General features: G+C 44.8%; 1 protein-coding gene across 2 annotated transcripts in view; it reads left to right on the forward strand.

The window, feature by feature from the left end:
• LOC144108809 (complement C3-like) overlaps window positions 1–20,147 on the forward strand; it is a 92,574-nt gene that overhangs the window by 26,203 nt on the left and 46,224 nt on the right. The window contains exons 8-19 of one of the 2 annotated variants that reach the window (XM_077641990.1): window positions 1,584–1,686; window positions 2,519–2,743; window positions 4,259–4,435; window positions 6,509–6,634; window positions 8,635–8,697; window positions 10,942–11,142; window positions 13,479–13,628; window positions 14,216–14,345; window positions 14,731–14,784; window positions 16,338–16,520; window positions 17,363–17,537; window positions 19,552–19,780. In XM_077641990.1, coding sequence (XP_077498116.1) covers window positions 1,584–1,686; window positions 2,519–2,743; window positions 4,259–4,435; window positions 6,509–6,634; window positions 8,635–8,697; window positions 10,942–11,142; window positions 13,479–13,628; window positions 14,216–14,345; window positions 14,731–14,784; window positions 16,338–16,520; window positions 17,363–17,537; window positions 19,552–19,780 — 1,816 coding nt within the window. Of the gene's footprint in view, window positions 1–1,583; window positions 1,687–2,518; window positions 2,744–4,258; window positions 4,436–6,508; window positions 6,635–8,634; window positions 8,698–10,941; window positions 11,143–13,478; window positions 13,629–14,215; window positions 14,346–14,730; window positions 14,785–16,337; window positions 16,521–17,362; window positions 17,538–19,551; window positions 19,785–20,147 lie in introns of both variants that reach the window. The other variant, XM_077641989.1, reaches the window with a different exon arrangement.

The raw sequence follows: 20,147 nt of genomic DNA on the forward strand, positions 1-20,147 counted from the left end.
ACGGAGGACACATTCAGGGCCGCCTTGAGATGCTAGGAGCGAAGTCTGCCGCTCATGGCAGTTTATGAAATGTTTTCGTTTGTCCGTTGATGGCCGTCCTAAACAGAGTGACGATGACTGCGATGCAAAATATTTATTTGGTGCAAAAAGAAGGCATTTCTCCGTCAGCCACTGTTCGATTATTTCTTTGGCTAAAGATGTTGGCACTGCTTTGTTTCGCTTTGCGTAACAGGCCGCGTTTTTCACTGCAGTGACATTGCTGTGCACGAGCGAGAGACATTTCGAACCGACCTCTGCGCCAATTTATCTTGCAGAGTATCCTCCATTCTTTTTGATTCGGAAGATGTTCTGGCAGCCTTGAAGAAAGTTTTTCTCGCTGCCAATGTGCGCCAAGCTTCTGCGCACCACTATAGCTTTCACTTCTTCACCCGGCCGAGCACAATAATAATAATAATTGGTTTTGGGGGGAAGGAAATGACGCAGTATCTGTCTCATATATCGTTGGACACCTGAACCGCGCCATAAGGGAAGGGATAAAGGAGGGAGTGAAAGAAGAAAGGGAGAAAGAAGTGCCGTGGTGGAGGGCTCCGGAATAAGTTCGACCGCCTGGGGATCTTTAACGTGCACTGACATCGCACAGCACACGAGCGCCTTACCGTTTTTCCTCCATAAAAACGCAGCCACCGTGGTCGGGTTCGAGCCGGGGAACTCCGGATCAGTAGTCGAGCGCCCTAACCACTAAGCCACCGCGGCGGGTACAATAGAATTCAGTTTCAAAAACTTAGTATTTTTTGCTTGAGATACGCGCGACACATAATCGCGGAACTTGAAGACAATGAGGTGCCTAAATTCTGCCTCGTTCATTCGTCTTTTCTACAAGTTTTTTCCCACTGAAGTTACTTAGCACGCTTGCTTTATCAGGTTTCAAAGTGCGTGTTGAAAGGAGCTCAAAGGAGTGGCTTCTTTTGAGGTATGCGCCGGCGTGACGCAACTTGGGGATTAGATACACAGCGTGACATCACTCGGCTTTTTTTACCTTTATCCCTAAATGCTGACGTTGGGGAGCTGTCCGCTTCTGGTGGCTCATTCGATTTGCTAGCGCATGTTGGGAAGGTCCACATTTTGTTAGACGGTCACGTGATCTGCAGCTGTCTTTCCTTGCGGTGGTATATTGTGACGAATTTTCTCGTTCCATTCTGTTTAATGCAAATCGACCACAGATTCCAATGACAGATTCTAGTGATTACGCAGGCGTGTCTTCTCTTGAATCCGTGAGAAAAGAAGAAAAAACGACAACAAAATATACCTTGCCTAAATTTATTCTATTATCCTTGCAAGTGCAGGCGTTGGCTCCTATGTGGGCGCGGGGCTTATTGCCAGTGACGTAATCATTTTATTATCGCACCCGAAAGAAGTTAGTCGCGCGCTATAAAATTGATTATTCTGAACTGCGATCATTCTTTTCATAACCTTTAGAGGTAGTGAGTAGAATTCCTTGACAGTCGAACTGGAAACTTTTTTCGTCAAAACTACTTGAAGAATTAACAGTGGTGCTTTATGTTTTTCTCCCTTTCCGCTTACAGGTACGTGTACGGTCGGAAGGTGGCAGGATCGGCGACTTGCCGGTTGAAGATAAGGTACGCGGCTGGAGCAGAGAGGAAAATTGGGTCAGCAGAGACGAAACATGTCAGTATAAGCAATCTTTTTTCTGAGGCGCATGATCCCCATTTTGAGTGCTGTGCAGTCGGCGTTAAAGGCCTTTCTCAAGGCGGTGAAAGTTTGAAACGACTTCTAAAGCCTGTTTACTGTGTTATTATTGACATTGCGATTATTCTCGGCGACCGTCTCGCTATAATGTTTAGGTCGAGATCTGTCGCCGTAGTTTATGCTGATGTATGGAACGGGTATGATGATTACGATTATCAGCCACATCCTCACCTAGACACACAGCCGAGCTTGCACAAATCTTGATTTACACGGCTTTCACAGAACTGCCAACCTTTCATATGGGACAGCATGGCTGCGTTCAGATGCATCGTAACGGTGATAGATGTTTTGTTCATGGCAACGGACCTTAAGGGCTGCTGGTCGTTAAGGGTAACGGAGTAGATTCCATGAGAAGGAAGGCGTAGCAGGAGGTGGCAGAATGTTAGGTGGGCGGATGAGATTAAGAAGTGTGCGGGGATAGGTTGCCCGCAGCTGGCAAAGGACAGGCTTAATTGTCCCTGCAGTGGGCGTAATCAGGCTGATGATGATAGGTCAATGTCATCCAAGTGCCCTTGTGTGTTACATATAGGGACGTGGATCTGGAATGTTCTAAGGCGGTAGAACACTGAGTATGTTGCTTCTACGATGCAGAGCTACGAGTGGGCCAATAAGGTTGTCCACTCACCTTTGAGTACCTGCAACTAGCTAGCGCACCGCAGAGCCTTTCCGTGGCTGACTGGTATTTTGCTGCGTCTGGTTTCGTGAAAGCAATTCATGCGACGCTTTCTGTGTCGGTACTTTCCACACGCAGCTCGTGCGCGGCATCGCCACCTTCAACGTGCCCACGTCCGAGATAAGGGAGCCGTCGGTCTTTCTCGGTGCCAGGCTGGTCGTGGAAGCCACGGTGCTGGACAGGGAAACGACTGAGCGCGTATCCGCGGTGGACGACTCGGCGCTGTTTGCCACATCACCCTACGTGGTCGGCTTTGCGTCTACACGGCGAAGTTACTTGCCCGGTGTAGCGAAGATGGTCACGGTACGTACCGTAACCCATGCGCCGAAGTGTGGTGTTGTGCCAGTAAGAATGATAAGAACCTCAATAGAGATAAAATATTCATTGTGCGCAGAGGCAATGACAGGATTTAGGCAGACGCACAGACAAGCGCAGTTTGCGGTGCTGACACAAAATGAATACTTTCGACTGTTCCACAGGATGTCGCAACATCCTGTCCCGCAAACATCACGCGCAGAGCCAAAACTTCTATATTATCGTTATAGCACATCACTACTAAGTATTAGGTACGAAACATTGTACCCACCCTTTATGTAACGCCCCCGAAAAGGGGCCGTCAAGAAACTAAAAATGACATGAAAATGAAATACCACATTTCACCAACGAAAAATTATTGATTATGTGCACCAAGAAAGTCGGTGCAGCAAAACTGGCCCAGATAAGACAGTAGTGGTCTCTGCAACGAAGCCCGGCATAGTCCGCAAAGCAGTCTAGTATGGAAGAAATGGTCTGTACATTAAATACAAACAAGTAAATTAAACTTAGCGGTGATAAATGTACGAAAGTTTGACAACAAGGTATAGAGCAAAACCTACCGGTGTAATGAAGTGGCCTGAAAAAAGCACCAGTCATAAAAGATCCTTCAAAACTTAGTTCAGCAAGCAATAAACAAAAATGATTTCAATAATTATTACAAACATTCGGGACGAATACTCATTGCTTTCGTGCTGCGTCCTTGTAGTGGAAGAGTGCGCCAGAATAAAGCGCTTTTCTGTGAGCTACGAAGGGCTGGTGGCGCTCGTATACCTAAATTCTTGCATCCGAAAAAGGCTCAGCGCACTTGTAGAGATATCAGCAGGCGGAGATGAAACGCGAGTCGCACGGTAATAGTAAAATAATTTTAAAAATGATAACAACAAAACCACTGTTGCGGACGCACACAGGAGTCTGTCAGGTCATAAGTTCGAACCAGCGCATATGATATTAAAACAGAAAATATGAAATTGAAAAATTAACTACTGGAACCAAGGACATCGAAGAAGATTACAAACAGTCTGATGTATCCCCTTAGCTATGATTCTCCGTACCAAAACAAGAAAACTTTGGTTATCGAGGATATCAGGCCGCAGTCCAGATTGAGTAGCAACTATCTTTACAGTTTGGTTATTTTTTTGCCTTTTATTTTTATCCTTTCTTGTTTCCTATTATTTCTTTCTTCTTATTCTTATTCTTTTGCTGGGATTCGCTTTGGGTCGAGTCGTTGCCATTGCCAGCCAGCTATCACATATTTGAAAACGAATTCAGAACTAAGCTACCGCTGTCACAAACTATATTTTTCCTTTTGTTACTATTCTCCTCCTCCCACTAAGTTGTCTTTACCCCCTTAGAAAGTTGTGCAAGAGGAACCAACAATATTCTGCATCTTTCTTAGTCCCAACTCTGGGCGTATGTGATAAACAGGCTGTGCAAAAATTCCTTGAATGAAGTTGAGGGGCATTGACCATTGTTTATACAGGTATTATTCGCTTCTTATTTCAGGTCGATATCAGGCACGTGGACGGTAAACCAGCTGCTGGCGTTCCTTGCGCCGTCACTGCCGAGAGCGATGAGGGAGCTCCGCTTGCTGTCATACAATCTTCGTCAGTCACAGATGCAATGGGAACGCTCGACTTCCATGTGTTTGCCAATGCTCAAAGCACTGGATTTAGTGTCAAGGTAAGATGCTAAATTAATGATTTCAAGGGGATGTGTGGAAAGGTAAAATTCAGATAAATATATTTGGAAAAAAACAGTTCTGAAATTTTATTGGTGAGGTTTTGCAAGCCAGGGCTAAGTGGTCCCCCTTTGTATTCTGCATGCATTTGATGGAGCACTCAGTTTAATAATAATAATTGGTTTTTGGGGAAAGGAAATGGCGCAGTATCTGTCTCATATATCGCTGGACACCTGAACCCAAAACCGGTGTTCTCGCTCGTAGCGATATGGGTATGCACAGAGAAGCAACTAACTCCCTGTAAAAAAAAGTTTGTTTCTTGTTTTAGAGATTCTTAGGAAGAAAACTGAGCCCATCTCTCATGTTCTACGGGCAGTATTCACACGCAGCCCACGATGCGTTTCTCCATGTAAAGGTCCACATTGACAGCTTTCAACTGTTTTATAATGGATAAAAAAAATTTAATTTAGTGAAGTAATCATAAGATCAGTTTATAAAAGAAAACAAAAGCGATTTTTTAGGCGCGTAAATGCCGGAGTGATCCTTACAAGGCCTAACTATGCTGTAGACAAAAAATCGGCTGTTTTTTTTTCTTCCAAAAATGGCGTTTAAATGTCTTCTTGTGTGCAAGAAATCCTTCAGTTGCAACAAAGTTCTTGTAAATGCTGATTTTTCTTCTTGCTAGTGCTTGCTTTTTCTATCTGAGCTGAAGGGATAACGCGCAGTTATATATCGAACTTGTTAAGCTACCGACCTTTAGATTTTAAGGTTAAATGAAAATTTAATATCCATGAACATCATATTGGACAGTAGTAGCTTAATAGATAGTGGTTCGAACTGAATTGAACTATTTGACGGCACGAGGTATCTTTTATGAAGCTCAAACTTTCCCGTTTTCAAAAAAAATACAGTATTAGTTAGGAGATAACCTTTTCTTCATTGGTGAACTGTGGCTGAGTATCTGCAGATCCTGCTAGAACGCTTTCAACTATTCGACGTTACCTTTTCTTTGTGATAACAAACTCTTAACTTTCTCCTACTTTTCTGTGACAATATTACAATAAGCAACCAATTCACCGAAATTCTTTAAAAGTGTAAGCTAACTCTCAGTCTAGCCCTTCGGGGCGCTATATTATATACAACCTGGAAATTTGGAGGCCGCATTCTCTACTGGTCACGATTTGTAAGCACGCCTACAGTTATCGGGATAAGACTAGAGCATGCGTATGTCACTACAAACATAAATGTTTCCGAATGTGTGAGCTCGTGCGAATACGGATCCACATATGTGCAACAGCAACTCAGTCATGATGGAAGGTGCCCCAAGTTCTACTTTCCATGCTATCTGTGCAGTTCGGTGTCACTAAACAGGTACCAATAAGAAACCGCCAGCAGTTATTGGTATTTTTTTCTGCTTATTTTAGAAAAATATTTGCTGTCCAAAATGTCTGTCAGTTTTTTTTTATTTCTCCCAAAAAATAGTCAACCATACCTTCCTTACTTTTGGACTGCTGGCGTATGTATGAAATAATGTGCGCGGAGCCCGCGATGGCATAAAAAAACCCCATCGGGAATAAAATGCGATGTCGGTTATAAAATTGTCCAATTGGCTGAAGGAAAGTGACGTCATTAGACCGGAAGTGACATGCAAAAGTTTCGATGCACCTTCCTTGCGTCCATGTGGCCACCTCCGAAGAAACATTTAACCACCAGCTAGGTGTCTGCAAGTGATGTCTGGCTGTGTGCAGACAAACGTTTATGGTCAGCAAACACAACCATAAAAGAATGACACAAAACTCGGTGTAAAAGCATCAACGGCTTATACTGCTATCGCAGTGCCAACACGGGGGGGGGGGGGGGGGGGGTCTTTAACGCAATCAATTGAACTTGCTTCACGCTTTGTTTTAGCCCTCTCCGTTGTTTTCGACGGGAACAAACTGAATTTAAATGTAATTAGCTGATCCGGTTAAGTTTCTTGATTCCCCCCATGCATGCTTGAGATAATTTCAATACTGCCACAAGCCACACTGACAAGACAGGGGCTCACCTGAGGAGCGTTTCAAATGTCACTGCAGGTGCGAACACTGCTGCCCGAAGAAGCTCGGCACCAAGCTCAAGGAAGGGTGCACATCCCGGCGTTAAACCATGCGTTCGACGCCTACTGCGTTCTGCACCCAAATGGCGGCAGGAAGCTCTTCAAGGTGACTCCTCGGATTCAGATGCCCACTCTTACACTGCGCGTGGCAGTCTATCAAGGGTGAAATATGCGCAGTGAATTTCGGTGCAGATGTCTCCAGCAACAGGTCTTTAATTATGTCAACTAACTGTGCGTTTGCTCATTGTTAAAGAGCGCGGGAAGACGGGACAGATGACAGAATGAACACCGAGCACAAGCCCTTTCGTCTATCCTGTCTTCCCGCACTGTTTACAATGAATCAATAACAACGCACCCAAATCACAGTCTTAATTATCTTACATCAGCGTTTCAGAACGATTGAAATTTACACGGCCTATCTACTGCTCTTCGTAGAGCCTTATTTTTGAAGTTTAGGGCGAGGTCAGCAGAGCTCGTAACTGCTGCCGCTGGTAGTGAAAATGGTTGCGCAGGGCTGTGGACAAACAAGGGAGCTGTGCTTTAAACTACTAGCTTGGCTCAGTTTTACGGCTTCAAGAATGCCTGTCATGCGCTGTGCATTGCAGGTAAGCGCAACATATTGGGTGTTCGAAATTATTGAATACTGATTAATCTTTTTTTAAATCATTGAATGATACTTTTGTGCAGTCTGTGCAAGTCCATCGCACTCTGGAGCGGACATTATTTCCCTTATAGAGTCCGGAAACGTACTATTGATAAAAAGAACATTGCTAATCCTATTTCTGAGTTTTCATATTAGTGTACCTAATTAAACTGTGAACTGGATGACTGTCTAAATTATAGGAGCGCCAATTTGAAATTTCCAGGTTCGAAATTGTGGTTCGTGATTTTGAACATTGAAACAAAGAGAAGGTTTTAGAAGTTCGTCACGTTGACTCTCCGGCGTTGCACATGAATAAATTTGTGTCACTTGAATTAAGTACAAGCACAGTCTACGTTTATTTTAGTTTAATTTTAATGCGAAAGCAGTACTTCCTAAAAGAGCAGATGGGTTTTTGAAGCCTCGACCTTGACAAAACAGGCTTGACATAGTCAAAAAATGAAATTGGCCCGCCTTCAATATTGAGTTTTGAAATCCCCCTAAATTTAGGACACCCCCAAAACGGGCTTGGCCTGCCCGTTAAAATTTGAAAACTGAATTGACCCACGTCAGGAACCATGCTTTCGCACGATACTCCGTGGTTAGCGATGCTAAACTGCCAGGCATTTTTTTTTTTTGCGCTTCGCGGCCACACTCGGCGCTGGTGATGATTAGTCACATTCGGGCGGCAGACGAAGTAGCAGCAGGTGGCGGCCGGAGCGGGCCGCTTGTTATGGTTCGAGCCGAAAACAAGCGCGAGATGCGTGTAAAGCGCACAGTTCCGCGTGACGTCAGCCCGTTGGCGTGACTTTGAAGCCCTGCGGCCGCCGGACGCCCCAGTGTGCTCGTCTGGAGAGCTGAAAGTCTGATCCCCGCTGCGCCGCTGGCAATTAAACTTTCCTAGATCAAATGATGGATGTCGGATGCAGTTATGATCCCGTACAATTTGCTCGTTAGAACCAAACCTAAATGCCATAATTCTAATGTCAATGAAGAGATCTTGGTCGATTAATCCACTAACAATCACTTAAAATCTTTTTTTAAAACGTTGACTATGGCGAAGTCCGTGATCGCACAAGATGGACAATTTCGCCTAAAAAACCTATTTTTTATTATTAAATTCCTTGAGATACTCTGTATTGTCCACCTTGCAGTGCAACACACATTCAGAGACTGCATGGTCGTATCTTTCGAGGCGTTTCAAAGAAAAATTTGTTTGAATAGTCTGAAACACTCTGTGGATAACAAAGAAATAAAAAAGAGATAGAAGAGAAGTAAAATACTCGATGGTGTTTGCAAGTTCAGTAGTGACAAGTAAGTTCTCGGATATATTACTGAGCCAAGCTCTGCATAACTAGCCGTCTTACCACTCGTGAAGATGAAAATAACATTGTTTCGTTTTCCTGCCTGCCAAGGTGGACTAATAATTTGATGGGATAATTTTCTCTTCCTTTTTCTCTAAACAGGTCGGAGAGACCTATGTGACTCAAGTATTCGCTCAGCCAGGTGGCGCACCAGTTTATTACCTGGTAAGAACCTAGCTGAGAAAACTACTGTGATCGTGTCCGGAGATGTGATAACGCTCGACACACCTCCGAGGCAGGCTGCACCCCAAGTTGAGAACCGTAGAAGTTTTCAGAACGCCACACCGACAAATGTCAGAAAACAGATCGAGCATTCGTACTTCATGTCTAATGTGCTTCTCTGTAATATACGGAAAGACATAATGAGCAGCAGTGAGCACTCTAATTTGCGGAAACTGGAGTCGAGTTTGCTCTAGGCGGCCGTTAAACATCTACACGACTGTTTCGAGGAGTGGGTAGTTACGAAACATGAAGGTATTGTTCCAGTGTATGATTTTACCGGACTATAATAGACGGCGCCACCATTCCAGCACGACGGCTACGCCTTCAGTTGATGAGAACACTATGCCCTTTTCGGTGACCTTTCAAAAAGGAAGCACGGCAAGAGCCCTGTCGGATGTGCTCTTACAAATACTTCTTTAAACAGTCTATAGACTGTCCGTATACTTCTGTCTATAAATGTCTATAGACCCCCTGTAGGCGAATTCAGCAGAAAGGTCTATCGGCAATACAAATCCTATAGACAATCTATATATTTATGGTCGTACACTTTAGTAGACTTTTTTCTATAGACTTTCTATAGACTATGAGTAGACAAAAATAAATATTGATAGGAATGTTATAGATACTATAAGAAGTCTATAGACTGTCTATAGACCATTTCTGTAAGGGTGTGTAGTGTACCATTAAGAATAAGGTATTGTTACGTTAAACACTGAAGCCTATGCCTTATGTAGGTAGGTGGGTTGCGCTAATGAACACGCCAGACGAGGGACACACCACTCCTAAAAAGAGCAAACTGACAGCAGTTTGTTCTGGGTGCAACAGAATATTTCTCAGAAAATACAAACCACGCACTGTCCGAGGCCACGCGAAGAAAGCGTTCGGTTACAATTAAAAATGTTTCGGTTATTTATTTCGAAAGAAAGCAACCAGCTTAACGGGGTTTGTCGACGTCCTTGTGGAAACAGTTATTGCGTTTACCCAAAGATGCGTCGAAGGAGGACATGCGTTCACCATAGCCTCCGGCACAGCCGTCGATACCGCTGACGACGCCCATTTTCTCGCCAGCGAGTTTGAACGAAAACAAACCACGTACTTCCTGCGTGTGCCGTCTATCACTAGCGTTGTTCTACACTGTTTCATGTTCACGGCCCGTTTTACTACTGAGTGCCTTCCACGCGTGTCTACAGCACCGACCATTATGGAACACGCTTCAGCGATCAAATTACTATCACGACTTACCTAACGAAAACTTGAAAGTACTTTACACATACGTTAGCACACGCCTCTGGTGCGCTCCCCGCCCGTAACCCAAGAAGCCTTCGTATCTTCTCTGCAGAATGCGTGAGAAAATTTCAAACGCTGAAGCATGCTCCGTAATATTTGGGTCGCACCTGAACACCTGCGCTCTCCAAGTGGCGCCTGACATTTTATCGTGTCTAGCATTACGCGGGTCCTGGGTCCTGCAGTGGAAGAGCAATTGGGGGTAGTGGAATACAGACATTAATGCAAGCGCACCAGATTCATCCCTGTCTGGGGCAAGCTGAAATCGACATTGAGGCATCCAGTGAAAGCAACTACGGTCCATTGCTGCGCTAGCCAAGAAAATTACGAATCAAGGAATACAGCAACAAAGCTCTTTTTTCGTCGGACAAGGTTAGGTTAATCAATATTTTTATGACGCATGGACACATGAGCAAACAGTGCGTTTAACTAGAGTGCATGATATGCTCTAGGTGAGGCTAAATACCAATTATCCCCAAAATTTTTCGTTGTCTTCGAACAAATTGTATTAAAAATACGTATAACTACTACTTGTCTAACAACAAGGGCCGTACTCCTCGAATTCTTTCTTGTCGTACTCCTCGAATTCTGCAGACTTCGTCACTTTTTTATTTTTATGAAAGTGAGGGGAGTGGGGTGCGGTGGTCTCGCTTGGAAACGTTGCGCTGTTGACTTCACTGGCCATCTCAAATCATATCAGTCACTCGTCTGTAGTCGACGTTTCTTCTGTTTATCATCTTCAGGACATTTCTAGTGTTCTACTCAGGTTAACGAGGTAGCATAAACCTCTATAACGTGCTCCTTGCGCAGGAAGCAATGAAAAAGAATTGTTCAGAACTTTTCATGTTTCGGCTTTCTTTAAATAGATAACTGTGACTTACACTTCAATTGCTTTGTCAACAGGTTACTCAAAACGGACGGATCATCCATCACGGAGTTCTGCGAAAGCAGCGTTTGTATGCAGACTTTCCCCCACTGGGCGTCTTGGTAACACCTGACATGGCCCCCATCTTCCGACTGCTCGTGTTGAACTTTCATAGGGGTCACGTGTTCACTGACTCGATCGCCATCGAGGTGGAGCCGGTATGCTCGGAGTCATCAAACGTAAGTAGTCACCTACGACATCCCCTGTTTATTATTATGCTTTCCTCACTTTAATAATGAGATTCTTACCCATTTTCTATCTCGCTGTCTGTCTATAATTTTGTCTATGCTCATGCGAAGAGAAAACTGTGTTTTTCAAAATTTCTAAGAACACAGGGACCGAAGTTGTGCTTATGATCGGTGCCTGCAGAAGCACTCAGAAACAACTACAGGTATACTAAGCCTCTGGTATTTGCTTTTTTTCATGCCGAAGAAGCAGCGTTTATTATGTTATTACGTGCATAAAGCACTGAGCCATGTTCTCGTGCGTTACAAATAAACTACCACGTCTATTCGTCACGTCTATGCAAGGAAGAAATAAATTACAAATGGAAAACAAAATAAAATAACGCCTATTGCACGTGGTCCCGTATTTACAAATTGTGGCACATGTGGCATGGGGTTTTCTATCTCCTATGCTGTGCACACGGGATCTAGAATATTAAAATCTATTAAAATGACCGTGAAGGGATACAGCAACGTAAGTTTCGAATGGAATACAGAGGACAGAAAACGATTTATATCGCAAATGGCACAACAACAGGCAATTGCGTAATTGTTTCTACTCACTAGCAGTCTAACCGGGACCTCGGTCGGAAGAGAAAACAAAATTAATTTTTCATGAGCCCGGACAGGAAAAAGCAAAATTAAAAGGAATGTTCTTTCGACAAGAACTATTAAGCTTCGAAAGATTTGAAAAATTGTCTTTATTTCGGACATATGGAAATATATTCAGAAACGGCCCCAGGCCAAAAGCTAAGGAAAATTTTCGTGAAGAAGCTATTGTATAAATAACACATATGCATAAAGAAAAGTAAAGAAACCCGCTCCGATGATTGTGCGTTGAAACATTAAGGTAGTAAACTGTTTCAGTATGACATTCGAGGAAAAAGAAAGAGTATCTGAAGCATGGGGGGGGGGGGGGGGGGTAGCAGTTACCATGACGAAACTCCAGGCCTTAGGCTGTGAATTCGAAGTTCCTATTTATGAGTGCAACTTCCACTATTACGCATGTTCTTCACTGTGCTGGCTAGGACTTGTAGATAACTCTCAACTAGTGCATTTATAAGCAGTGATTAGAGATGTGTTTATATAGGTGACGATGGCGTGCAGAACATATGAAAGGAAGAGACTATACTGCACCTGCACGGTATGCTCATAAAATAAACCGAGACTGCACCTGAAAGCTCCCAACATCCGCCTGATTATGATGCAATCTTCACTTCAGTTTGAATGGTAAAGGGCAACTATGGGGTGATCTCAAGTAACAGGCACTAGAAAATATTGATTACTTGATTTTCTACGTGCTCTGATCACTGGTTTTAAACTAACGAACCGTTTGAACTTTTCTATTGCGCATAATAATTTTGAGTTTGGTCGTTTCTTGGCACCATTCAAGGCACTTTCTCTGGTAAATCTGTGTTCGCTTTGCCACACGCATAACAGGCGATTTAATAACCAATGCTCGCCTGGTGAAAAATAAAATCAGAGATGTTGCTGCTCAATTTAAACCTTGCCAGAACGAGGATACAAATAATGTTTTGTCGATAAAATTTTAGCTTTTTTTCGCCGCGTAAATCTCCACCCTTTCTGAGAGGCCGAGTTTTGATTCAGGTTTCTGCTGTTAAAATTCTTTTACTACGTATATTAAAAATCGTTGTGCCCCAGCAACAGGGGATATTAGATAATAATGTCATTAATCCCCAAAGAGTTCGGGAAAGACATCGTTAGTCAATAACAGGGCGATTCGTTTTGTACTATACAAATTGATTTTATCACAAGGATAAGACATTTTGTTTCAACATTTCTGTATAGAATTAAATTCACAAAAGTCATTTAACTAGGTAACTATCTGGTTAGATAAACTAGACTGCACTATTATCCCCTATCGCTGCTATCACCTTCTTGAAGAATATGTTGCGAGAGTAAAATTAAACGCGTGGTATCAGTAGCCACGCACACTTCACCGCCTTTAGGCTTTCTTAGGCACGGAGCAGAGCCCGTGCGAATTCGATGTACTAGAGTTATTAACTTATACGTGACACTATGGTGGAGCAATTGCCGGCAGAATAAGCAATGCTAATCCCACCTGTAGCCAACGCCTCAACTCAGCTCCACACACACTCCTCGGAAAATTAAGGATCTCTGTCAATGACCTAAAATAATTTCGGTCCAGCTCCTACCGCGACCACGTGTTGGTCCACCTAATATGAAAATATGTCACCTTTCTTGTACTGCGCTCTAGATGACAACAAAATGTGGTTGCCGCTTTGATTAGTCTCCCTTAATGCACACAGATAGCGATAAAGCCGGAGTTCAGCAGCGAGCTCCCGGGCAGCAACGGCTCCCTGAAGATACTCGGAACTGCTGGGACGCGCGTTGGTGTACTGGGTGTGGACAAAGCTGTCTACACACTCAGCAGCAAAGGTCTTCTCACTCGTGATAAGGTATACGGTCGATTCCCATCTTTTTTGTCCGCATAGTTTTCATCGAAGTTGGTGCACATTTGTGTTACACAGCCGTCAAGCTGTTTATATTAGCCTATAGTTATTCAAATATGCTGCAAGATCGATACTAATCTCGCGGCTGTTGACGCGTGTTTGTTAACCCTAAAGTATAACCATTTTCTAAAACCGGTTCTTGCCGTCGAGCGGATGCGGTTTTCGCCCGCTGCTACTTCAGTGTAGCGTCGCAAAGCGGTATAAGACTCTATAGGCTTTGGATACTGAACTTTCGGCGCTAACGAAATAACCAATCTAAGTGCTTTTATGTCGTGTTCTTTAAAAATAGATTGCACACCCTCGTTTCACAAGCTCTTTCGTCAGTAAGTCGCATCTTGTGAGCCCTTAATATTCTCCCAACCTCCTAGATGGCAGTGTGATCAATGTCTCGTTAGGATCTCTGAACTTAAGGTGCTGACATGAAAGCATCCTACACATCTGGAACCTCAGGACGTCTACATTCCTCAGCGGCATTTAGGAGGAGAGATATTTGTGCATTCTATTGTAACTGAGGCACGGGTGTCTTTCAACAGTTGTTTGAGACACTGCGGTCCCACGACATGGGTTGTGGGCCTGGAGGAGGTGAGACACCCGATGAAGTACTCTCCGAATCCGGCGTAGTCATCATCGCCGAGGAGGCGGCCGACCTGGTTACCGGAACAGGTACTTGTACTCTTTTTCGAGCTGCCATTTCTGTTTCCTGTTTTAGCTCCTACAGTCAGTTACCCCACCTTTCTATTATTTCATATTTGTGTCCGTACAAAACGGCGCGATCGCTTAGAAATCACCATGTACACCTTGTCATCGGTTACATGAACATATTCGTCACGTTGCCGTGTGGCTGACGGCAATCGCTCATGTAACTTCCACGCAACTTCTAAACATTTTGCCCTGTCACTGCCTTACCTTCGCATTCCCCTTACACAAACAACAGACACTTAAATTTGCAGGACACCACTTGAACTGCTTACAAAACTTTTTGAGAAAAATAGCGTATTGGTGTGCAGCCTCATCGAGATGGCTTCGTTTGTTTGTCTTACTATTGCAGTGAGTGCCTGCGCGTCCCGGATTCATCGTCGCCGGCGTGTTTCACAAAATTTGCGTAAGTACACGATACTTTGCACCCAGGCGACTGCCTACTGAACAAACTGCCACGCTGACGAGCAAGGCGTACACTAACCGAGCCGAAGCAAAGTAGTCCGGCATAAAATACCTCTGCCATTCGATGTGGTATGCAACTGAAGGGTCTCTACCTCGGCTCAAAAGAAGGACACAGCAGGGGCGCCGAGAGCTTAAGTTTGTAGTAAAAAATGTAAAGCTGAAATTATGCGAAACGGCAAGGGGGTCAGCGGCGTACAAGGAGACGTCGTTGTCATATATCGTAACGTAAAACGGTCTGCCCCCCTATTATATAATACAAATGCTATCCACGTTACCTTCTCATCCGATTCACGAAGGCATGAGAGCGACAGCGCTGAGATGGGGGAAGGAAAGGGGCAGTACAACTGCAGCTGTCACTGCTTTGCATTGCAGGAAGGGACACGTATGTGTGCTGCTCAATTACCGGCTAAGATTTTCTTTAACTATTGCTGTGAATCTAAGTCTGTGACATCTAAATAAAAAAGGGCATGCATCAAGAGCACTGCTAATATCAGCGCAGTGAGCGCTTCTGCAACACTGTAACTGTGCCAGAGGCACTGGTTCTGCAGGAGCGAACAAACGCGCCCACTTTGGACGAGAAGGTAATTGCTGTGATGCCATGTACACCCGCAGAAAGTGCGAGGCGCATAGGACGTTGCTGTGACTGCTTTTAGGCAATGTATTCACATTGCGATAAATGTCGTTGTCCGCTAATACTACGCAACGAACAGAAAATGTATTAGGGCAGTCTGCCATAAGCAAGCTTTTTAATGTGTGCTCGTGTGATGACTGAAGCCAAAAGCCTCTGTCGGGGACAGCATCGATAATAGTCGCAAAGCTAGAACGGCTGGTTCAGTAAAAAAGAAGCAACACAAGGGGCAAATACTGCTAGCAACTCCTACTTATGAGCACCGAATGAAACAAGGTTCCCCCTGTGCAGCAGCGTTTTTTAATTTACGAATGAGGCCCGTTAAAAAAACCTTAAAGCTGTTTAAACCGCTTTAAGCTGTTTAAACTGTTTGCACTCCCTTTCCTGAGTTGGCGTTTTCGGGTCGAACTGCACATTAAGGACTATTGTTTTCCCGCTTTGTTGTCACGCTTTATTTTGAGAATATTTTCTGTACGAAGGTTTCATGTTTTTGTGCGGAACAAGACAATGACCTTATCAAGCTTGTTGACTTGGTTTTATGGCAGGAAATAAATTTTTTTAAACTGCACTGACACGAATGAAAAAAACGGGCGTTTTGTCCATTCACGAAAGAACAAAACATTCTCTCTCTCTCTCCCTTGACCGATCCCCTTGTGTCAGCTGGCGCGAGATCCCAGCGAGCGACAGATTAATGGGGAAAACCACTGCTGAAATGGATTAACCACAGTGTCATAAAAATCGGTCGACGCCTTTAGCTGGAGGGCCTCCTTTGAGGGAGGGGCATTCGCCGCCTTGTTCTTGAGTTGTATCTGAGTTGTGTCCTACTGACGCAATTTATCTCTGCCTTCTTCTGTTGTTGTCCTCAGCGCACGAGTACAGCAGCGATCCATTCCTGGATAGATGTTGCTCGCTGGGCCTGAAGCCGGACAGGGCCAACAGGGACTGCGTCACGCGGTCGCGTATCGTTCGACGCTACATTCCCGGAGCGAGGGGACAAGGCTGCGCCCAGGCCTTCCAGGAGTGCTGCTTCTCTACCGACCCGCAGCCCTGTGAGTAAAACAATGGCAGATGCTGCGGTACTGCTGACGTCAGCAGTACTAACGGGGCTTCTTGTTCGTGTGATTTATCGTTCGGTGGCTGCATGTCAGCTGTGAAGGACGCGGTAGTGGACGGCTTCGGATTAAATAAGGTCGCTTCTCACATCTGAATTGCATTGACATCGCACTGCACACGGACGTTTTTGCATTGCGCTTACATCGAAATGCAACCGTCCCAGCCTGGATTCGATTCAGCGGCTTTGGCCTTAGCAGCTTTGTACCGGGGCTACGGAGACACCGTGGCGGGTCCCTGCTCAGAGCAACGCTAGGTCCGAGTACAATTAGTATAGTGCGCTCTGTTTGCGCTTAAGTTTCCAGGCCTGCAGAAAGTCTCGTAACCTACACTGAAAAAAAATTTACTCCTTGGCACGCTCGTACGTTTTAAAGCGCTATGGGTAGTTTATTGCCCACGGCAGTTACATACAGCGCCGCAGCTTTCTATGCATTGAAAAATACCTGCTGCATCTTCCGAGGTTCACAGCCGGATATTTGAACCTCGTAGAACAAAAACCCCGAAATATGAAACATGGAAGTTCTAGCGTAGGAAATCGTGCTACGATGAATCTATGCTACGCCTGCCGCAAAACAGCCGGAGTCCACGTTCTGGCAAAAAACCTAACAGATGATACAAGCTCCTGCCAAGGTGATTGCACATCTAGGCTATATCTTAGCACGCCAAGTGCTGTGTGGTGTATTAAAGTCTTGACAAGAGCTCAACCGTAGCTAATTAGCTTTGCCCAACGCCTGGTCACTCATGATGGTGAGCTTTCAATTTGCGCTCCACTTCCAACTAGCCTTCAGCGATGGCCTTCCGGGAAGAAATCCAGAGGGAGTGGGCCCATTCATCGTTTCTACGAGGGTTCGGATCCCGCCCGGCCAGACACATGGGATGGATGATGACCATATTGGTGCCACACTCACTCGCAAAGACTTCCGGGAGACATGGCTTTTCGACGAGAAAGTGATCGGGTAAGGATAAAGAGGACGTTTTCTGGTATACAGGACTCCGAACGGCTCCTGAAACGGTTTGCATCGAGGGTGAAAAAATCGAAATGCCAATGATAGATGCCAAACGAAGCATCATCTTCTTTATCTTTACGTTTATTCAGATAAGGTTAAATATCTTAAATATCTTAGATAGATAAGGTTAAATATATTAGTGTTACACTCACAGCGTCCCTAGACTGGATAGCCCACGTTGACATGATAACTGCCAAAGCTTCTCGTCTTTTGTATATTTTCCAAGGAAATTTCAAAAGCACTCCCCAGGTACTAAAAGAAACATTATATTTAACAGATGTCAGGCCAGTATTAGAATATGCTTGTGTAGCATGGGACCCTTTCTGGGGTACACTCATTGACAAGTTAGAAAGGGTACAGAAACGCGCTGCAAGGTTTGTGACTGGGAATTATAATTTTCATATAGAGCTCAGAACTTCGAGACCGTATTGGGTGGAAGACTTTAGCAACCCGAAGAAAAATCTGCAGGCTGAAGTTCTCGCACAGGATTAATAATGATTGTAACGGTAATAATAAAAAGCACTTATCTAAAGCAGCCATATTACATTTCGGAGAGACTAGACAGCACGAAAAAGATTAAGTGTTATCAATGCCGCATTAATGTATTAAAGTATTCGCTTTTTCATACAATTCTGGCCTGGAACAGGCTTCCGAATGATGCGGTTTGTGCACCTGATTTCTCAAGTGCTGTTGAAATGATGATCTGATGTATTTCTTCCAGGTCTCGTGCGTTTAACAGCGCTATGCCGATGTATATTATATCACTCATACTACTTGTGAATTCATTTAGTCTTCTTTTATTATATTGTGTTACCTTGTTGACATGTTTCCTAATATCTTCTTTGCATGTGTTATTGTATGTAGTTATATCCCCCATACAATAATGCCTCACGGGCGCTGTAGGTACATGCAATAAACGAATACCCTACTTATGTAGAGGGCGAATAAGCAGAGGGGGAGGGCGTTACAACTCAGAAACAACAAATATTCATTACTACACCACACTTGGTTGTAGGACCGTCGATCCCGCTCTTTCACAGTTCTTGCAAAAAATGAATTAGCGTAAAGGTTCGTTCTATTACGGTACTCTCGAATTTTAAAGCCATGATCAGTTCTTTTATATACGCAGTGCGGTTGTTCAAAATAAGTATCCTTGTTAATCCTTCCATAAAACCTTACCTTAGATGCAGGTTTTGTAAAAACAGAGATATCAGCGATAAAAACTATACATTTTCCCGCTTACCTTATTTATCAGCGCGAGCCAGGAAAACGCGAACTCTTTTCGTTGGTCTGAAGGAGTGGCGGCCCAGCTCACTCAGATTCGGGAGCCGTGCTAAGGCCACAGCGCGCCACTGAAACAGAAGACCGCATGCAGTGTCGGGGGCAAAAGTCACAAGGGCGCGTAAGGGGCAAGAGAAGTCGTTAGCCTTAATTTTTTGCCGCCGGATGCACACCACGCATGTGAAGGCGAACGTCAAAGTTACGTTCTTTATTCTGTGGTAGTAAAATGACTCGATCGCTGTAAAACGTAGAGCAAATGGCCCTGAATATCTTTTAGAGCCTTCTAGACGCTTTTGTCTACGGCAGAACATGTTCGATGCACGGCGCGGCAGCGAGAACTCCGCAAACGAAAGCGCGAGAGACCGGCTACTGCCACGAAATAGCTCCAGCAATGTTTCGCTATTTATGCTGCATAGTGTAACGGTTGTCTAATTCATGTTTGATTCCTCTACAGCTTCCATCCACTTGGTGTGAATGACGCGCTACATACTAACAAAACGACCACTGGAACGGGGGACACAGGACAAGCGCGCAATAACAACTGTTTCGTTGTCGTTTTGTTAGTGTGTAGTGCGTTATTCACACCAAATGTACAACCAACTAGCCCACATTGCTGCCTTGCTTCCATCCATTCTCCAGCTTCACCGTACTAACAGCCGTCACCGCCACGTGCCTTTCGCAGTGCGAACGGCGTTGCGGCCTTCGCGGTCAGCCTGCCGCACAGCATCACCACGTGGTCGGTGCAGGCGGTGAGCGTCTCTCCCGTGGGAGGGGTGTGCGTGCCTAAGCCAGAAGAGGTGCGCTCCTTCCAGCCGGTCTTCCTCCAGGTGGCGCTACCTTACAAGGTGGTGCGCAACGAGCAGATCGAGGTGCTCGCCACCGTGTACAACTACGGAAACCAGCTACTGCAGGCAAGTGAGACTACGCCCTAAGGGATGAGTTAGCACACATTGAAAACAGAGTATTGGTGAGTGGTGCTTAAAATCGGGGGGAGGGGGTGCCTCAGGGGGTCTCGAACCTCTCGGCCCCTTGAATTCCAATTTTGGTGAGTGGTGCATAAAATCGGGGGGAGGGGGTGCCTCAGGGGGTCTCGGACCTCTCGGCCCCTTGAATTCCAATTTGCTGCCCTAAGCAACCACCCGTCGCCTGCTCACGGCATTACTCGCCTGTCCATACACCATTTTCTCTTATTGATTTCGGCCGGGATATCTGTATATTGAGCACCAAAGACATGCTATGCTGCTACCCGAAACAGCTTTTCCTGCTGGCCGATTTGGA

Source organism: Amblyomma americanum, chromosome 10, assembly GCF_052857255.1.
Source record: "Amblyomma americanum isolate KBUSLIRL-KWMA chromosome 10, ASM5285725v1, whole genome shotgun sequence".
Classification (NCBI taxonomy): Eukaryota; Metazoa; Arthropoda; class Arachnida; order Ixodida; family Ixodidae; genus Amblyomma; species Amblyomma americanum.